General features: G+C 48.3%; 1 protein-coding gene across 1 annotated transcript in view; it reads left to right on the forward strand.

The window, feature by feature from the left end:
- LOC103249236 (trinucleotide repeat-containing gene 18 protein-like) overlaps positions 1–14152 on the forward strand; it is a gene marked incomplete at both ends in the record, with an annotated part of 51420 nt that overhangs the window by 22330 nt on the left and 14938 nt on the right. Inside the window, one exon of the mRNA XM_021707467.1 lies at positions 2244–2550. Within this exon, the coding sequence (XP_021563142.1) occupies positions 2244–2550 (307 nt within the window). The remainder of the gene's footprint in view (positions 1–2243; positions 2551–14152) is intronic.

Consider the following 14152-nt stretch of genomic DNA (forward strand, 5'->3'; position numbering starts at 1 on the left):
GCCCACCCCGGGGAGGCCTGACGTGGGGGACCCAGGCGCTGTTCAAAGTCTGCCTACACTTAGCCTGCTTTGCCGCTGTGGCCCACTGGGGCGGAGACAGAACCATGTGACGTCCGCAATGTGAATGGTCGCAAGTGTGCACTGCCTGCCTGCCCCCGCCTGCCCCGCTGGCCTCTCCAGCCTGCTCCATCCATCGCTCTGGGGCCAGCCTCCCTCCTCACCTCTTAACCGTCCTCCCCTCTCTCTCTCTGGCCCCCCACCCCCATGGACTCCAAGCCCATCACCATCACCGTCACCGTCTCCCTTTCCAGGGTGGCCCAGCAGAAATCTGGGCTCCCTCTGATACACGGGTAGACAGACGGAATCTCTGCCCTCATTGGCACCCTTGGGGCCGCCACTTGCGGCCACTAGTTGCACTTGAGCAAGCAGTGGTTTGGGGCGCTGGCAGGAGAATGTGGACTTGGCCCCCGTCCCTAGACTGCCCCCTGCCCCGGAGAGAGAGTATGGTGCCCTGCCTCTTCTACATTTTCTGTGTGTGTTTCTTTGAGAGACAGGGTCTCGCTCTGTGGCCCAGGTTGGAGTCAGTGGCACGATCCTAGCTCACTGCAGCCTTGAACTCTTGGGCAGCAGCAATTTTACTGCTTCCGCTTCTTGAGTAGCTGGGACTACAGGGGTGAGCCACTGTGCCCAGCTAATTTCTTAAAAATAACTTTTTGCAGCATTGGGGTCATGACGTGTTGCCCAGGCTGAGTGGCACCCTTGCCTCTTCTTGCTGGGTAGAGCCACCATCCAGCCTGCCAGGGCCACCTCCCTGCCCCCAGCACTCTGGCCTTTGAAGGAGATGGGTACCCTTGGGCACTGGCCCCTTGGTGGGTGCTTGGCTGTGGCATCTCAGGACAGTCAGCTCCCCGATGCCTCCCGCCTACCTGTCCTTGTCAAGAGTCAGCGTGGCCATCTCTTGGTCAATGTGCACCTCAAGACAGTCTGTCTTTTTGGTGAGGGGTTTGGTTCACGTGCAGGGACTATCACGATCCCCTGCTGTCTGCACCTGCCCTACTTTTGTTCTAAAAACCCGAGCTGGGCTCTGAGGGCTGCTGCCCTCAGGCTGGCAGGCCATTTGCTGGGAGAAGCAAATGTCTATTTACCAACCAGAGAGACAGGTGGGGCTTCTTTCTCACTCACTCTCTATTTTTTTTGTGTGTGGAAATTGGGGGTCTTGCTATGTTGCCCAGGCTGGTCTCAAACTCCTGGCCTCAAGTGATCCTCCCACCTCAGCTTCCTAAAGTGCTGGGATTACAGGTGTGAGTCACGGCGCCCTGCCTGGGGCTTCCTTAGCCTGCCAGTTATGAACGCGAGCCCTGCTGTACTGCTTGAATGCTTGGCCTTGTTGAGCCTGTGTCTCTGCTCCCTCTGGGCCTCTGTGAGTCAAGAGTAGCTCCAGCCGGAGCGCTCTGGCAGCAGGGATAGCACAAGTCCTCTCGGCAGGGCACGCAGGGTGACCTTGTTAAGTCTGCAAATCGTTCCTCCTGCAAGCGTGGGGTTCCCTTGGACCCTCTTTTAGCTGTGCTGGTGGACTGGAGAGGTCATCCCATGACACGGATGAGAAAACGAGGGCTTGGACAGGGCTGGACACTTGCCCTGGGCTCCCTAGCCTGGGGTGTCACTGAAGTTGGCTTTGGACTCCAGAACCCGGCTCAGGGCTTGAACCATGGGCATCCCCCACCCCCAGGAAAGAGACCCAACTCCACCTTCTGCCGCCAGCCCCCAGGCCTCAGCTGGCGAAGCTGCCGTGGGCCTCTGTGCCCAGAACCCCTAGCTTGGGTCCCGTGGGTCCTCTCCCTCGATCCTCCGCCTTCTCTGCCCTTCTCTTCTTCTGCCTCCATGTTGTGTGTCGGGGCGTGTGCGTGTGAGCCGTGGAGAGAGCTGTCTCCGGTCCTTGTCCGTGTGTCTGGCCCCTACCCCCAGCACAGGTGCATGTTGGTGCCCCCTCACAGAAGCCACCCCGACACCCAAGGCCGCGGCCTGCCTCTGGGCCGTCCGGGACTCCCGTGTCCTGAGCTCAGTCGGATGGGCCACTGGGCCCTCGGGGGGACTCGTGGGCTGGTTCCGGATCCACCCCCGCGGCCCCGTGGTGAGGACGGAGGGGCTAGGCTGGAGCCCACGGCCGCCCGGGCTGGGGGTGGTGGGGGGCGGTGTGCACCGAGGCCAAGGCGCTGACTCGCCCCCTGTTTTCTGCATGCCAGATGAGAGCTCCGAGGAGGAGGAGGACGAGGAGGAGGAGCTCGAGGAGAAGGCGGATGGGGCCGTCGGCGGCTACAGGCTGGGCGCCCGGGAACGGGCCCTGTCGCCTGGCCTGGAGGAGAGCGGGCTGGGCCTGCTGGCCCGCTTTGCTGCCAGTGCCCTCCCCAGCCCCACGGTGGGGCCGTCCCTGTCCGTGGTGCAGTTGGAGGCCAAGCAGAAGGCCCGGAAGAAGGAGGAGCGGCAGAGCCTGCTAGGTGAGTGGCGGCAGGTGGGCCGCTGGGGAGCGGACGCCACCGCCCCCTCCCACAGGTGAGGAAACGGAGACCCAGAGACAGGGAGGCGCTGCGCTGGGCCACGGGTGGAGCCCCTGCCCCACGGGCCAGCTCCATCTTGAGCAGGGGTGCTAACGACAGGAGGACCGGCCAGCCGTCTGCTCGGAGGGGTCTCCACGCCGTGCAAGAGCTGCTCCCTTCGCTGTCATGCTTCCGACAAACGTCATTCTGTGTTGGGCACTTGGGGCTGCCAGAGCTCAAGGGAGGCCCCTGACCCAGGCTGGGGCGTCCGTGGAAGCTCGCTGGATCGGCAACGCCTATTCTAGCCCGTAAAAGAGATGTGGGGTGCTGGCTGATGAACAGGTGCTGGGAAAAGGGACAGCCATGCAGAGGCAGGAGGGCGAGTTCAGGGCCACTTTCCACCTGTCTTTGCGGCTCTGCGTCTCTGATGCTATCCTTGTGTCAGGACTCTGCCTTCTTGGGATCCTCTCCTGGGCCTACTGCGTTTTCATGGGGTCGAGCGTCCTCCTGTGAACGTAGTGCCCTGCAGTTGGGGGTAGTGTTTGAGATGGAGATGGTTCTGCCTCCGTCTAGGCTGTGAGCTCTCCTGGCCTCAGTAATACCTGGTGTCTTTTTCTGAGCCAGAGGGGTAGGCACGAGACCCTCCTGTGCGGGGCTAGGATAGGGAGATGGGCCCTGTGATCTCACCCTGCTGGCCCCAGAGGTCCCTCCAGCTGCCCCTGGCTTCATATGCACCCCGTGCCCAACCTCTGCTGTCTCCCAGAGTCCCATTTCTGGAACCTGCACCAGGCTGCAGGCCCTGGCCCTGCCTTCTCCCTCCTCCCTCTCGGTCCCTCTCGCCTCCACACCCTGCCGTTGCTCCCTGGGCTTGAGGCCCGGTTCCCCTGACAGAGGCACCGGTCTCCCCACAAGGCTACCTGTTCTCAGGTCTTCTTCACACAGAAGCAGCTAGAGGGCTTTCCTTTGGAGTGCAGGCTTGACTGGGCCACTCCTGCCCAGAACCTCGAAATGGCTTTGCATTACCTTCTGGTCTACTGACCAGACTCTGACTGCTTGGACAGCAGCATCCTGTCCACATCCCCTTTCCAGCTCCTAAATGCGCCAGTCATACTGGTGCCTTCAGGCTTTTGCACCGGCTATTCCTGCAGCCCCAAACATCTATTTCATCTGAATCGTTAAACGTGTTGGCGTATGGTTCAAATCATTCATTCCCTTATTATACTTTTAATATCTGAAGGGTCTGTAGTGATGTTTCCTTTTTCTTCGCTGATACAGATCATCTGTTTCTTCTCACTATGTTTCTTGATCAGTCTGGCTAGAGGTGATCCATTTCATTGATTTCTGTCCCTTGTTTTTTCCTTCCTTCTGTTTACTTTGGGTATACAGGCATGGCTTGGAGATATTGATGGTTTATTTCCAAACCATAAAGCAAATATTGCAATAAAACGAGTCACACGAATCTTTTGGTTTCCCAGTGCATATAAAAGCTATGTTTTACACTATCCTGTGGTCTATTAATATGCAGTAGCATTCTGTCTAAAAAACAATGTGCATGCTTTAATTTAAAAATAGTTTATTGCTGAAAATGTTAACAGTCCTCTGCATGGGTGGGCCCTGATCTTTTTGCTGGTGGAGACTCCTGCCTTGATGTGGATGGCTGCTGACAGACCAGGCTGGGGCTTGCTGAAGACTGGGGTGACTGTGGCACTTTCTTAAATAAGACAACGATGAAGTTTGCTGCATTGGTTGACTCTTCTTTTCATGGAAGTTCTTTATAGCATGTAATGCTGTTTGAGAACCTTTTTCTCACAGTAGAACTTCTTTCAAAATTGGAGTCAATCCTCTCAAACGCTGCCATAGCTTTATCAGCTAGGTTTATTGAATACTCTAAATCCTTGTTGTCATTTCATCAATGTTCACAGCATCTTCATCAGGAGTAGATTTCATCTCAAATCACTTTCTTTTGTTCGTCCACAAGAAGCAACTCCTCATCTGTTCAAATTTTATCATAAGATCGCAGCAATTAAGTCACACCTTCAGCTCCACTTCTAATTCTAGTTGTCTTGCTATTTCTACCACATGTGCAGTTTCTTTCTGCACTGAAGTCTTGAACTTAAGTCATCCCTGAGGGTTGGAATCAGCTTCTTCCAAACTCCTGTTCATGTTGATACTTTAACCTCTTCCCATGAATCACGAGTGTTCTTGATGGCAACTAGAATGGTGGATCCTTTCCAGAAGGTTTTCAGTGTTCTTGGCCCAGATCCATCAGAGGAATCACTTATGGCAGCTACAACCTTATGAAATGTATTCTTTAAAGAATAAGGCTGAAAGTTGAAATGACTCCTTGATCCCCGGACCCCACAATGGATGTTGTGTTAGCAGGCATGAAAACATGAATCTCCTTGTAGGTCTCGATGAGAGCTCTTGGGTGACCAGATGTATTGCCAACGAGCAGTAATGTCTTGAAAGGAATCTTTTTTCCTGAGCAGTAGGTCTCGACAGTGGGCTTAAAATATTCCATAAGCCATGCTATACACAGATGTGCTGTGAGCCAGGCTTTGTGGTTCCATTGATAGAACCCAGGCAGGCAGAGGTGGCATAATTCTTAAGGGCCCCAGGATTTTTGGAATGGTCAGCAAGCATTGGCTTCAACTTTTAAAATGTCATCAGCTGCACTAGCCTCTCACAAGAGAGAGTCAGCCTGTCCTTTGAAACTAGGCATTGACTTCTCTCTAGCGATGACAGTCCTAGATGACATCTTTTCCCAGAATAAGGTCTTTGTTTCTACATGGAACCTCGGTTGTTTAGTGTTGCATCTTCATTAGCGATCTTAGCCGGATCTTCCGATAACTTGTTGCTGTGTCTCCATCAGCACTGGCTGCTTCAGCTTGCACTTTTATGTTATGTAAGATGGTATCTTTTCTTAAATCTCGTGAACCAGCCTCTGCTAGGTTCCAGCCTCTCTCAGCCTTCACAGAATCGAAGAGTTAGGGCCTGGCTTTGGCTTAAGGGAATGTTGTGGTTGGTTTGCTCTTCCATCCAGACCACACAAACTTTCTCCCTGTCAGCAGTACGGCTGCTTTACTTTCTTATCGTTCATGCGTTTGCTGGAGTAGTACCTTGAGTTTTCTTCAAGAACCTTCCCTTTGCATTCACGGCTTGGCTAACTGTTTCGCACAAGAGGCCTAGCTTTTGACCTAGCTCAGCTTTCAGCATGTTTTTTTCCACTAAGCCTAATCATTTCTAGCTTTGGACTTAAAGTGAAGGATGTCTGTCCCTTTCACTTGAATACTCAGAGGCCATTACAGGATTATTAATTGGCCTAACTGCAATATTGCTGTGTCTTAGAGAATCAAGAGGCCTGAGAAGAGGGGGAGAGATGGGAAACGGCCAGTTAGTGGGACAGTCCGAGTGCACACGACATTTATTATGTGCGCCATCTTATATGGATGCTGTTTGTGGCACCCCCAAACAATGACCGTAGTGACATCAAAGATCGCTGATCACAGATCCCTGTAACAGATATAATAATAATAAAAAAGTTTGAAATGTTGTGAGAATTACTAAACACCAGAGACACAAAGTGAACACATGGTGTTGGAAAAATGGTGCTGACAGACCTAATGGACACGGGGTTGCCAAAAACCCCCATTTGTGAGACCCTCCCCCCTTAAGTGAAGTGCAGTAAGACAAAGTATGTCCATCATTTGCAACCTTGCAACCATTTCCTATTTTTGAAGGTGGAAGCTTAGATCATTGACTTGAGATCTTGTTCTTTTATAATATACTTAGTGCCAAAAACCTCTCTCTAAACACTCCTTTAGTTATCCTTCTGGGGGGAAGTTGCCTAGTTGTCTTTTTGTTACTGATTTCTTTTCTTTCTGTTTTTATTTTATTTTATTTTTTTTAGTTAGAGTCTTCCTCCATTGCCCAGGCTGGCGTGCAGTGGTATGCTCATGGCCACCCCAGCGTCGACCTGTTGGGTGCAGACGATCTTTCCACCTCAACCTTTCAAGTAGCCAGAACTATAGGCGCACGCTACTATGCCTGGCTGATTTTTTGATTTGTTGTGGAAATGAGATCTTACCAAGTTGCCCAGGCTGTTCTCAAACCTGTGGGCTCAGGCAGTCCCCTTACCTGTGCAGTTATTACAGGCTTGAGCCACTGTGATTTTTAACTTAATTGGTCAGAGAACATATTCTATAGTTTCAATCTTTATAAAATGATTAAATTTGAGGATATATTATCTTTTCTGGTAAATGTACTGTGTACACGTAAAGAGTACATGTTCCAGCCGGGCTCGGTGACTCAGCCTGTAATCCTGCACTTTGATAGGTGTTAAGCAGGGCCTTTGACAGTTCAGTTGGCATAGCATGGGCTGTAGTGCATGAGATGGGTGTTAAAACCTTCCACTATGATTATGAGATTCTCTGTCTCTCCTCTTAATTCTATTTTGCCTTCACATATTTGAAGCTCTATTATTGGGCTCATCTACATTTATGATTGTTATGTTTTCCTCTTGTACTGGCTCCTTTATTATTATGAAGCATTCCTTTCTATTTCTGCTAGTACCTTTTGCTTTGAAATCCACTTTACCTGGCATTAGTCACTGTGGCTTTCTTATGCTTCCTATTTGGATGGTATATCTTTTCCATCCACTTACTCCCGTTTTATCTTTATCCTTATATTTAAAATGAGTCTCTTGTAAACAACATATACAGTTGGGGCTTTTTTTTTTTTTTTTGGTCCGTTCTGTAATTTCTGTCTTTTCATTGGAATGTTTAATTTATTAATATATAATTATTGATATGGTTGGATTTGACTCTTTCCTTTATCCTTTTGGATTAAAAAAAAAAACAAGCTTTGTTGAGGTATAATTCACATACCATTAAATTCCCTCTTTCAAAATGTACAACTGAATGATTTTTATTATATTCATAGAGTTGTACAGTCATCACCACTATCTAATTTCAGATCATTTGGCGTTACCTCCAAAAGAAACCCCACCTGTTGCAGTCACTCCCCATATTCCCACAAAACTCTAGCCCTAGGCAACCACTTTCTCTTTGTATGAATTTATGTATTCTTGGCATTTCATATAGATGAATTTGTATAAGAAGTGACCTCTTGTGTCTGGCTGCTTTCACTTAGCTAATGGTTCAATGTTCTTTAGCCTTTTCATGGCTGAAGAATATTCCATCTTACGGCTATTCCATTTTATGTGGTAACATTTATCTGCTCTTCAGTTGATGGACATTTGGGTTGTTTCTACTTTTAGGATGTCATGGGTAATGCTGCTATGAATATTTGTGTACAGAGTTTTATGTGGACATAGGTTTTCAATTCTGAGTATGTACCCAGCAGTGGAATTGCTGGGCCATTTGGTAACTTTATGCTTAACTTTTTGAGTAATGATCAAATTGTTTTTCCAAAGTGGCTGGCTGCACCATTTTATGTTCCCATTAGCAGTGTATTATGAGGGTTCCAGTTTCTCTACATCCTCACTGACACGTGTTTTTATGTCTTTTTGATGATAGCCATTTTAGTGGGTTCACATGAAGTGGTATCTCATTGTGGTTTTGATTTGCATTTCTCTAATAACTAATAATGTCGGACATCTTTTCACACGCCTGGTGACCCTCTGTATGTCTTCTTTGGAAAAATGTCTTATTTAAATCTCTTACTCATTTTTTAATTGGGCTATTTGTCTTTTTTATTGTTGAGTAAGATTTATCTTTATGTATTCTGGCTACAACTCTCTTATCAAGTATTTTCTTCCACTCTGAGTTGTCCATTTACTTTCTTGATAGTGTTGCTTGAGACAAAAGTTTTTAATCTTTATGAAATCCAGTTTATCTGTTTTTTCTCTTGTCATTTATGCTTCAGCTGTCACATTTAAGAAAGTATTTCCTAATCCAAGGTCACAAAGATTTATCTCCTGTTTTCTTCTAAGAGTTTTATATTTTGGGCTCTTTCATTAAGGTCCATGATCCATTTTTAGTTAATTTTTGCAAATAGTGTGACATAGAATCTTTTGTCTGTGTATAGCCAGTTATCTCAGTAGTGTGTGTGGAAAAGTCTATTTTTTCTTCAGTGAGTGGTCTTGCACCATTGTTGAAAATCAACTGAACGGGGGCCGGGCATAGCGGCTTGTGCCTGTAATCCCAGTACTTTGTGAGGCCAAGGCAGGAGGATTGCTTGAGCCCAGGAGTTTGAGACCAGTCTGGACAACATAACAAGACCTCATCCCTACAGAAAAGTAATTAAAAAAATTAGTCTCGGGTGGGGAAGGGTGGGGAGAGGGTGGCGTGTGTCTATAGTCCTAGCTACTTGGGAAGCTGAGGTGGGAGGACTGCCTGAGCCTAGGAGGTTGAGGCTGTGGTGAGCTGTGAGCATGCCACTGCACTCCAGCCTGGGTGACAGAGTGAGACACCAACTGGAAAAAAAAAAAAAAAGAAAATCAACTGAACATTAATATAAAGGATTATTTCTGGACTCTCATTTCTGTTCCATTGGCCTGTATGTCTGTTCTTCTGTTCTTAAACCAAGACCGTAGTGTCTTAATTATTGTAGCGTGTGTAAGCTTTGAAATTAGAAAGTGTGAGTCCTCCATCTCCATTCTTTTTTCTTCTTCTTCAATTTGTCTTGGAGCTTCTGAGTCCTTTGCCTTGCCGTATGAATTTGAATGTCAGCTTTTCAATATCTGCAAGCGTTCAACAACGGTGCAGCTGGGATTCTGATAATGATTGTGCTGAATTGGCAGATCGGTTTGGAGTACAATGTAAGTCTTTTGATCTTTGAACGTCAGAAATCCTCCCATGTATTTGGGTCTTCTTTAATTTCAGTAATATTTTGTAGTTTTCAGTATACACATTTTGCATACCTTTTGTTAAGTTTATTCATATTTATCCTTTTTGATGCTTTTGTAAATGGAATTGTCTTAATTTTTCACGTGTTAATTAGTAGCACATATAAATACGATTTATTTTTGCATATTGATCTTGTGTCCTGCAACCTTGCTGAACTCACTTGTTAGTTTGAATAGATTTTTGTTTTAGTTTATTTTATTTTTTGAGTTGGAGTCTCACTCTGTTGCCCAGGCTGGAGTGCAGTGGTACGCTCATGGCCACTGCAGCCTCGACTTGCTGGGCTCAGAGAATCGTGCCTCAGCCTCCCAAGTAGCCAGAACTACAGGCATGCGCCACCACACCTGGCTAATTTTTTGATTTATTGTAGAGACAAGGTCTTTCCAAGTTGCCTAGGCTGGTGTTGAACCCCTGGACTCAGGTAATTTTCTCACCCCCGTTTCCCAAAGTGCTAGGATTACAGGTGTGAGCCACTGTGCCCATCCTGAATAGATTTTTGGTAGATTTCCTAGGATTTATTTTCTACATACAAGAATATGCCATCTACAAATAGAGGTAGTTTTACTTTTTCCTTTATAATTTTTATGGCTCTTTTTTATTTTTATTTTTATTTTTTGAGTTGGCATTTCACTCCGTCGCCCAGACTAGAGTGCAGTGGCTGCTCCCCGCCACCGCAGCCTCGCCTGCTGGGCTCCGGCGATCCTTCTGCCTCAGCCTTCCGAGTAGCCGGAACAACAGGCGTGCGCTACCACGCCCGGCTGATGTTTTGATTTATTGTAGAGATGAGGTCTCGCTGCCCAGGCGGGTCTCGAACCGGCAGGCTCAGGCAATCCACTCACCTCAGCCTCCCAAAGGGGTGGGATGACAGGCTGAGCCACCGAGCCCGGCTTATGGCTCTTATTATTTTTGGCCTAATTCTCCAGGCTAGAACCTCCAGTAGAAAATTGAATAGAAGTGGTGAGAACAGACATCTGTCTTATTTCTGATGTTAGGGAGAAAGCAGTCAGTCTTTTACCATTAAGTATGCTGTTAGCTGTCAGGTTAAAGAAGTTCTCTTCCATTTCTAATTTGTTGAGTGATTTTGTCATAAAATGGCATTGTATTTTGTTCAATGCCTTTTTCGTGTCTTTTTCAGTGTTCATATGGTTTTGGCCCTTTTTGTTTGCTTGCTTGTTTTGAGTCAGGGTCTCACTCTGTTGCCCAGGCTGGAGAGTAGTGGCCCACCCATGGCTCATCCCAGTCTCCAACTCCTGGGCTCAAGCAGCCCTCCTGAGTAGGTGGGACTGCAGGCATGCGTCACTGTGCCTGGTAAAGCTTTAACTTTTTGTAGAGAAGAGGTCTTGCACGTTGCCCAGGCTGGTCTCAAACTTCTGTGTTCAGGCAGTCCTCCCACCTCGGTCTCCTAGTCACTGTGCCTGGTAAAGCTTTAAACTTTTTGTAGAGAAGAGGTTTTGCACGTTGCCCAGGCTGGTCTCAAACTTCTGTGTTCAGGCAGTCCTCCCACCTCGGTCTCCTAGTGTACAGGGCTTACAGGTGTGAGCCACTGGGTCTGGCCCTTTTATTCAAAGATATTATTTATTACATTAATTGATTTTTTTTTTCACATGTGGAAGCAGCCGTACATTCCTGGGATAAATCCCACCTGGTATAGTATAGCATCTTTTTTACATGCTGCTGGATTAGTTTCACATATGTTTAAAATTGTGTGTCTTCCTGATGAATTGACCCTTTTATCACTTTAGAATGTTCTTCTCTGTCCCCAGTAACAGTTTTTGTTGTCAAAAGTCTATTTTGTTTAATATTGGTATAGCCACTCCAGCTCTTTTGGTTACTGCTTGTAATGTATATCTTTTGCATCCTTTGACTTTCAACTTATTTGTCTTATTCTTTTGTTTTTTGTCTAATTTTTGTTCCTTCTTTGCTGCCTTTTGTTGGGGGGATTATTTGAATATGTTTAAGAATTCCATGTTAATTTTCCTGTTGTCTTCCCAAGTGTTGTTTTGGCATCTTTAAAAATAAATAATAACGATGACAATATGCATGCTTAGCTTTTCACAGTCCATTTATCGTTAATAATGTGCTACTTTGCATAAAATACAGAAATCTTGCACCCTCATAGAACCATATCACACACAACCCATATGTGTTATAATTTATACATTTCCACAGGGTATCAACCCCTGAAGACAGCATTATAAATTTAATCATTTATGTGGTTTATAAAGAAATTAAGAGGAAAAATGCAAAAATCATCTTTCGCATTAGTCAGATGTTTACCATTTCTGTTGCTTTTCATTCTTTTCTGAGGATTTAAGTTTTCCGGTAGTTTCAGCCTCAAGAAGTTCACTTAGCATTTCTGTAATCTAGATCTGCTGGAGATGAATTTTCTTAGTGTTCTTTTACCTGAAAATATTTCAATTTCACCTTCATTTTTGAGTGCTGAGCTTACTGGGTGTAGAATTTGGGGTTGATGTTTTTTTCCGTCAGCACTTTAAAGCTGTCCTCTCTCTTCTGGCCCTGAGTTTTTGATGAGAAGTTAGCCATTAATCCAATTTTTGTTCTGGAAGTGACAGGTCACGATTTTCGTGTTGCTCCCAAGGGTCTGTCTCTATCTTTTGACTATCAGCAGCCCAACTGTAGTATGTCTTGGGATGGACTTGTTTGTGGTTTTTCTGCTGGGCGTTCCTCTCTCATCTTGTACCTGCTAATTTCTGTTTGTCATCAATTTGGGAAGCTTTCAGCTACTGAAGAAAGACTTAAAGAAATCCTCAAGCATTTTGTTCCTACCTCTTCTCTCCCCCCCTTTTTTTCCTGTTTAACATACATTTCACCATCTGTTATTAGCTGACAGGTGTCCAAGGCTCATTTGTTTTTTTGTTTTTGTTTTTAAGTCATGTCCATTCAGCTCCTAGGTCCCTTCTGTTAATTTTTATTTCCAAAATTGTACTTCTCAGTCCTAGACTTTCTATTTGGTTCTTTTCAGTTGTTTCTGTCTCTTTGCTAGTCCCGCCTCTCTCTCTGGTGAAAGTTTCATGCATTAAAAACAAGTTTTGTTTCCCTTCTTTGAGGACAGTTAAGCATCCACTTCAGAGCCCTGGCTGTTGTCACAGTCCTTTCCGCTGGTTTTCTTTCTCTCTAGAATGTGGTGCGTTTTCTTGATTCTTCCTTTGTTGAGTAATTTGGATAGTGTCCTGGACATTATGGGGGTGAGGTTGTAGAGAACCAGAATGCCCTTGTTTTCTTCCAAGAGTATTATCTCCTTTCTTTCTGCAGGCATTTCGTTGGCGGGGCTTGAACTCTTAATGTCCATTTCTTGGGTGGTGGCTCTGGCCTCTCTGTTCAGGTCATTTTTTGCTGTGACCTGGGCTGCATGGAGTCTGTTCTGTATGTGGGTGATTCGGGGGCCATTCGGAGATGTGAGTAGACAGACAGAGCTTGGGATCCCCTCTGTGCTTCCCCCTCTACCTTCTTCTGTGTTGTCAGTTTCTGGCGTTCTCTTCCCTGGTTCTGAGGTCAGAAGGACGCTCTTTTCCACGCCGGCCCCACTCTCCTGCTGAGCATGCCAAGACTGTGTCTAGCACTAGGGTAGAAGCTGCAGGACTGAGACCTGACCCCTGTAACTCTGCTCAGTCCCCTTCCAAGGGGACCGCCTCTCTGTCCATTCTCCGCACCTGCTCCATACGCAGCACCCCCGCGGTGGGTTACAGATGCCAGGGGTTCTAGTGGCTTTCTGCAGGGACTGTTAGCGAGTGGTACCTCATTCCGCCATACCCAGAAGCAGCGCCCTCAAGCCTGTCTTTTGCGGCCTGCACCCTCGGCAGCCTCCAAAACCCCTAGCTGCTTCCCTGTGCAGCAGGCAGTCTGTCACCCAAAGATAATGTGTGGGGTCGTTAAGCTCGGTGAGTTACTCCTTCCCACCGGGTGGCTCCACTCACCCGGCTGCTGTGGCCCTGTCTGCTGGGCCTCCCAGGGCTGCCTAGGGACAACAGGCCTGGGATTGGGCCCGGTCTTTTGACTGTGCTGGGGGTCCCAGGGCAGGTCATTAGCCCCCTCTGGGGCGGTCAGCCCAAGGGGACACATCCTTCGGCCTGGCTGGAGGAGGCAGGCCCTCCTGGAGCCCGTGGGATGAACAGCCTTGCAGCCCCTGTCCCAGGGAGGAGTCGCGTTAGCCTCGCATTCCCATGCGTGCCTGGACTCCAGCTCTGAGCCAGGGCTCGAACTGCAGGGCACTGGGGCCCAAGAGAACGCAGGGACCCACTTCCGGGGGCAGGGCAGGCTGGAACAGGCTGAGACCTGGGCATGGAGCGGTGGTGCCACGTCGCCTGCCACGACCCAGGTATGGGCAGGAGGGACGGCGGGGTGCCGGGTGGGGCTCCTCATGGAGGACGCAGCACCTTTCCAGGTGAAGCTGCGGGGGTCGGGACGCTGGTGCTCGGGCAGAAGCCACAGCCTAGCAGACGGGCGAAAACGGTGTGGAGGGGCAACCTGGCGGCCTTGCTGGGAGGCCCTTGTTGAGGGTGCCTGGAACTACGTGCAGACAGGGCTGTGGGAAGCAGGCCCTCGGCTGTGGGGCGGGGCGCGGCCTTGGGGCAGGACGGGGCTGGCCCAGCCTCTGTGGGCTCTGGGGAGGCCCCATCATTGACAGAGGGGAGGGGGCCAGGAGGACGTCCAGGGGCCACCAGGGAGGGGGCCACCAGGGAGGGGAGGAGCGGCCGGAGGGCCTGGGGATTTCCTGCCCTTCCCACTTCCCTG

This window comes from Carlito syrichta, unplaced genomic scaffold (genome assembly GCF_000164805.1).
Source record: "Carlito syrichta isolate Samal-C Ts95f unplaced genomic scaffold, Tarsius_syrichta-2.0.1 Scaffold118020, whole genome shotgun sequence".
Taxonomy (NCBI): Eukaryota; Metazoa; Chordata; class Mammalia; order Primates; family Tarsiidae; genus Carlito; species Carlito syrichta.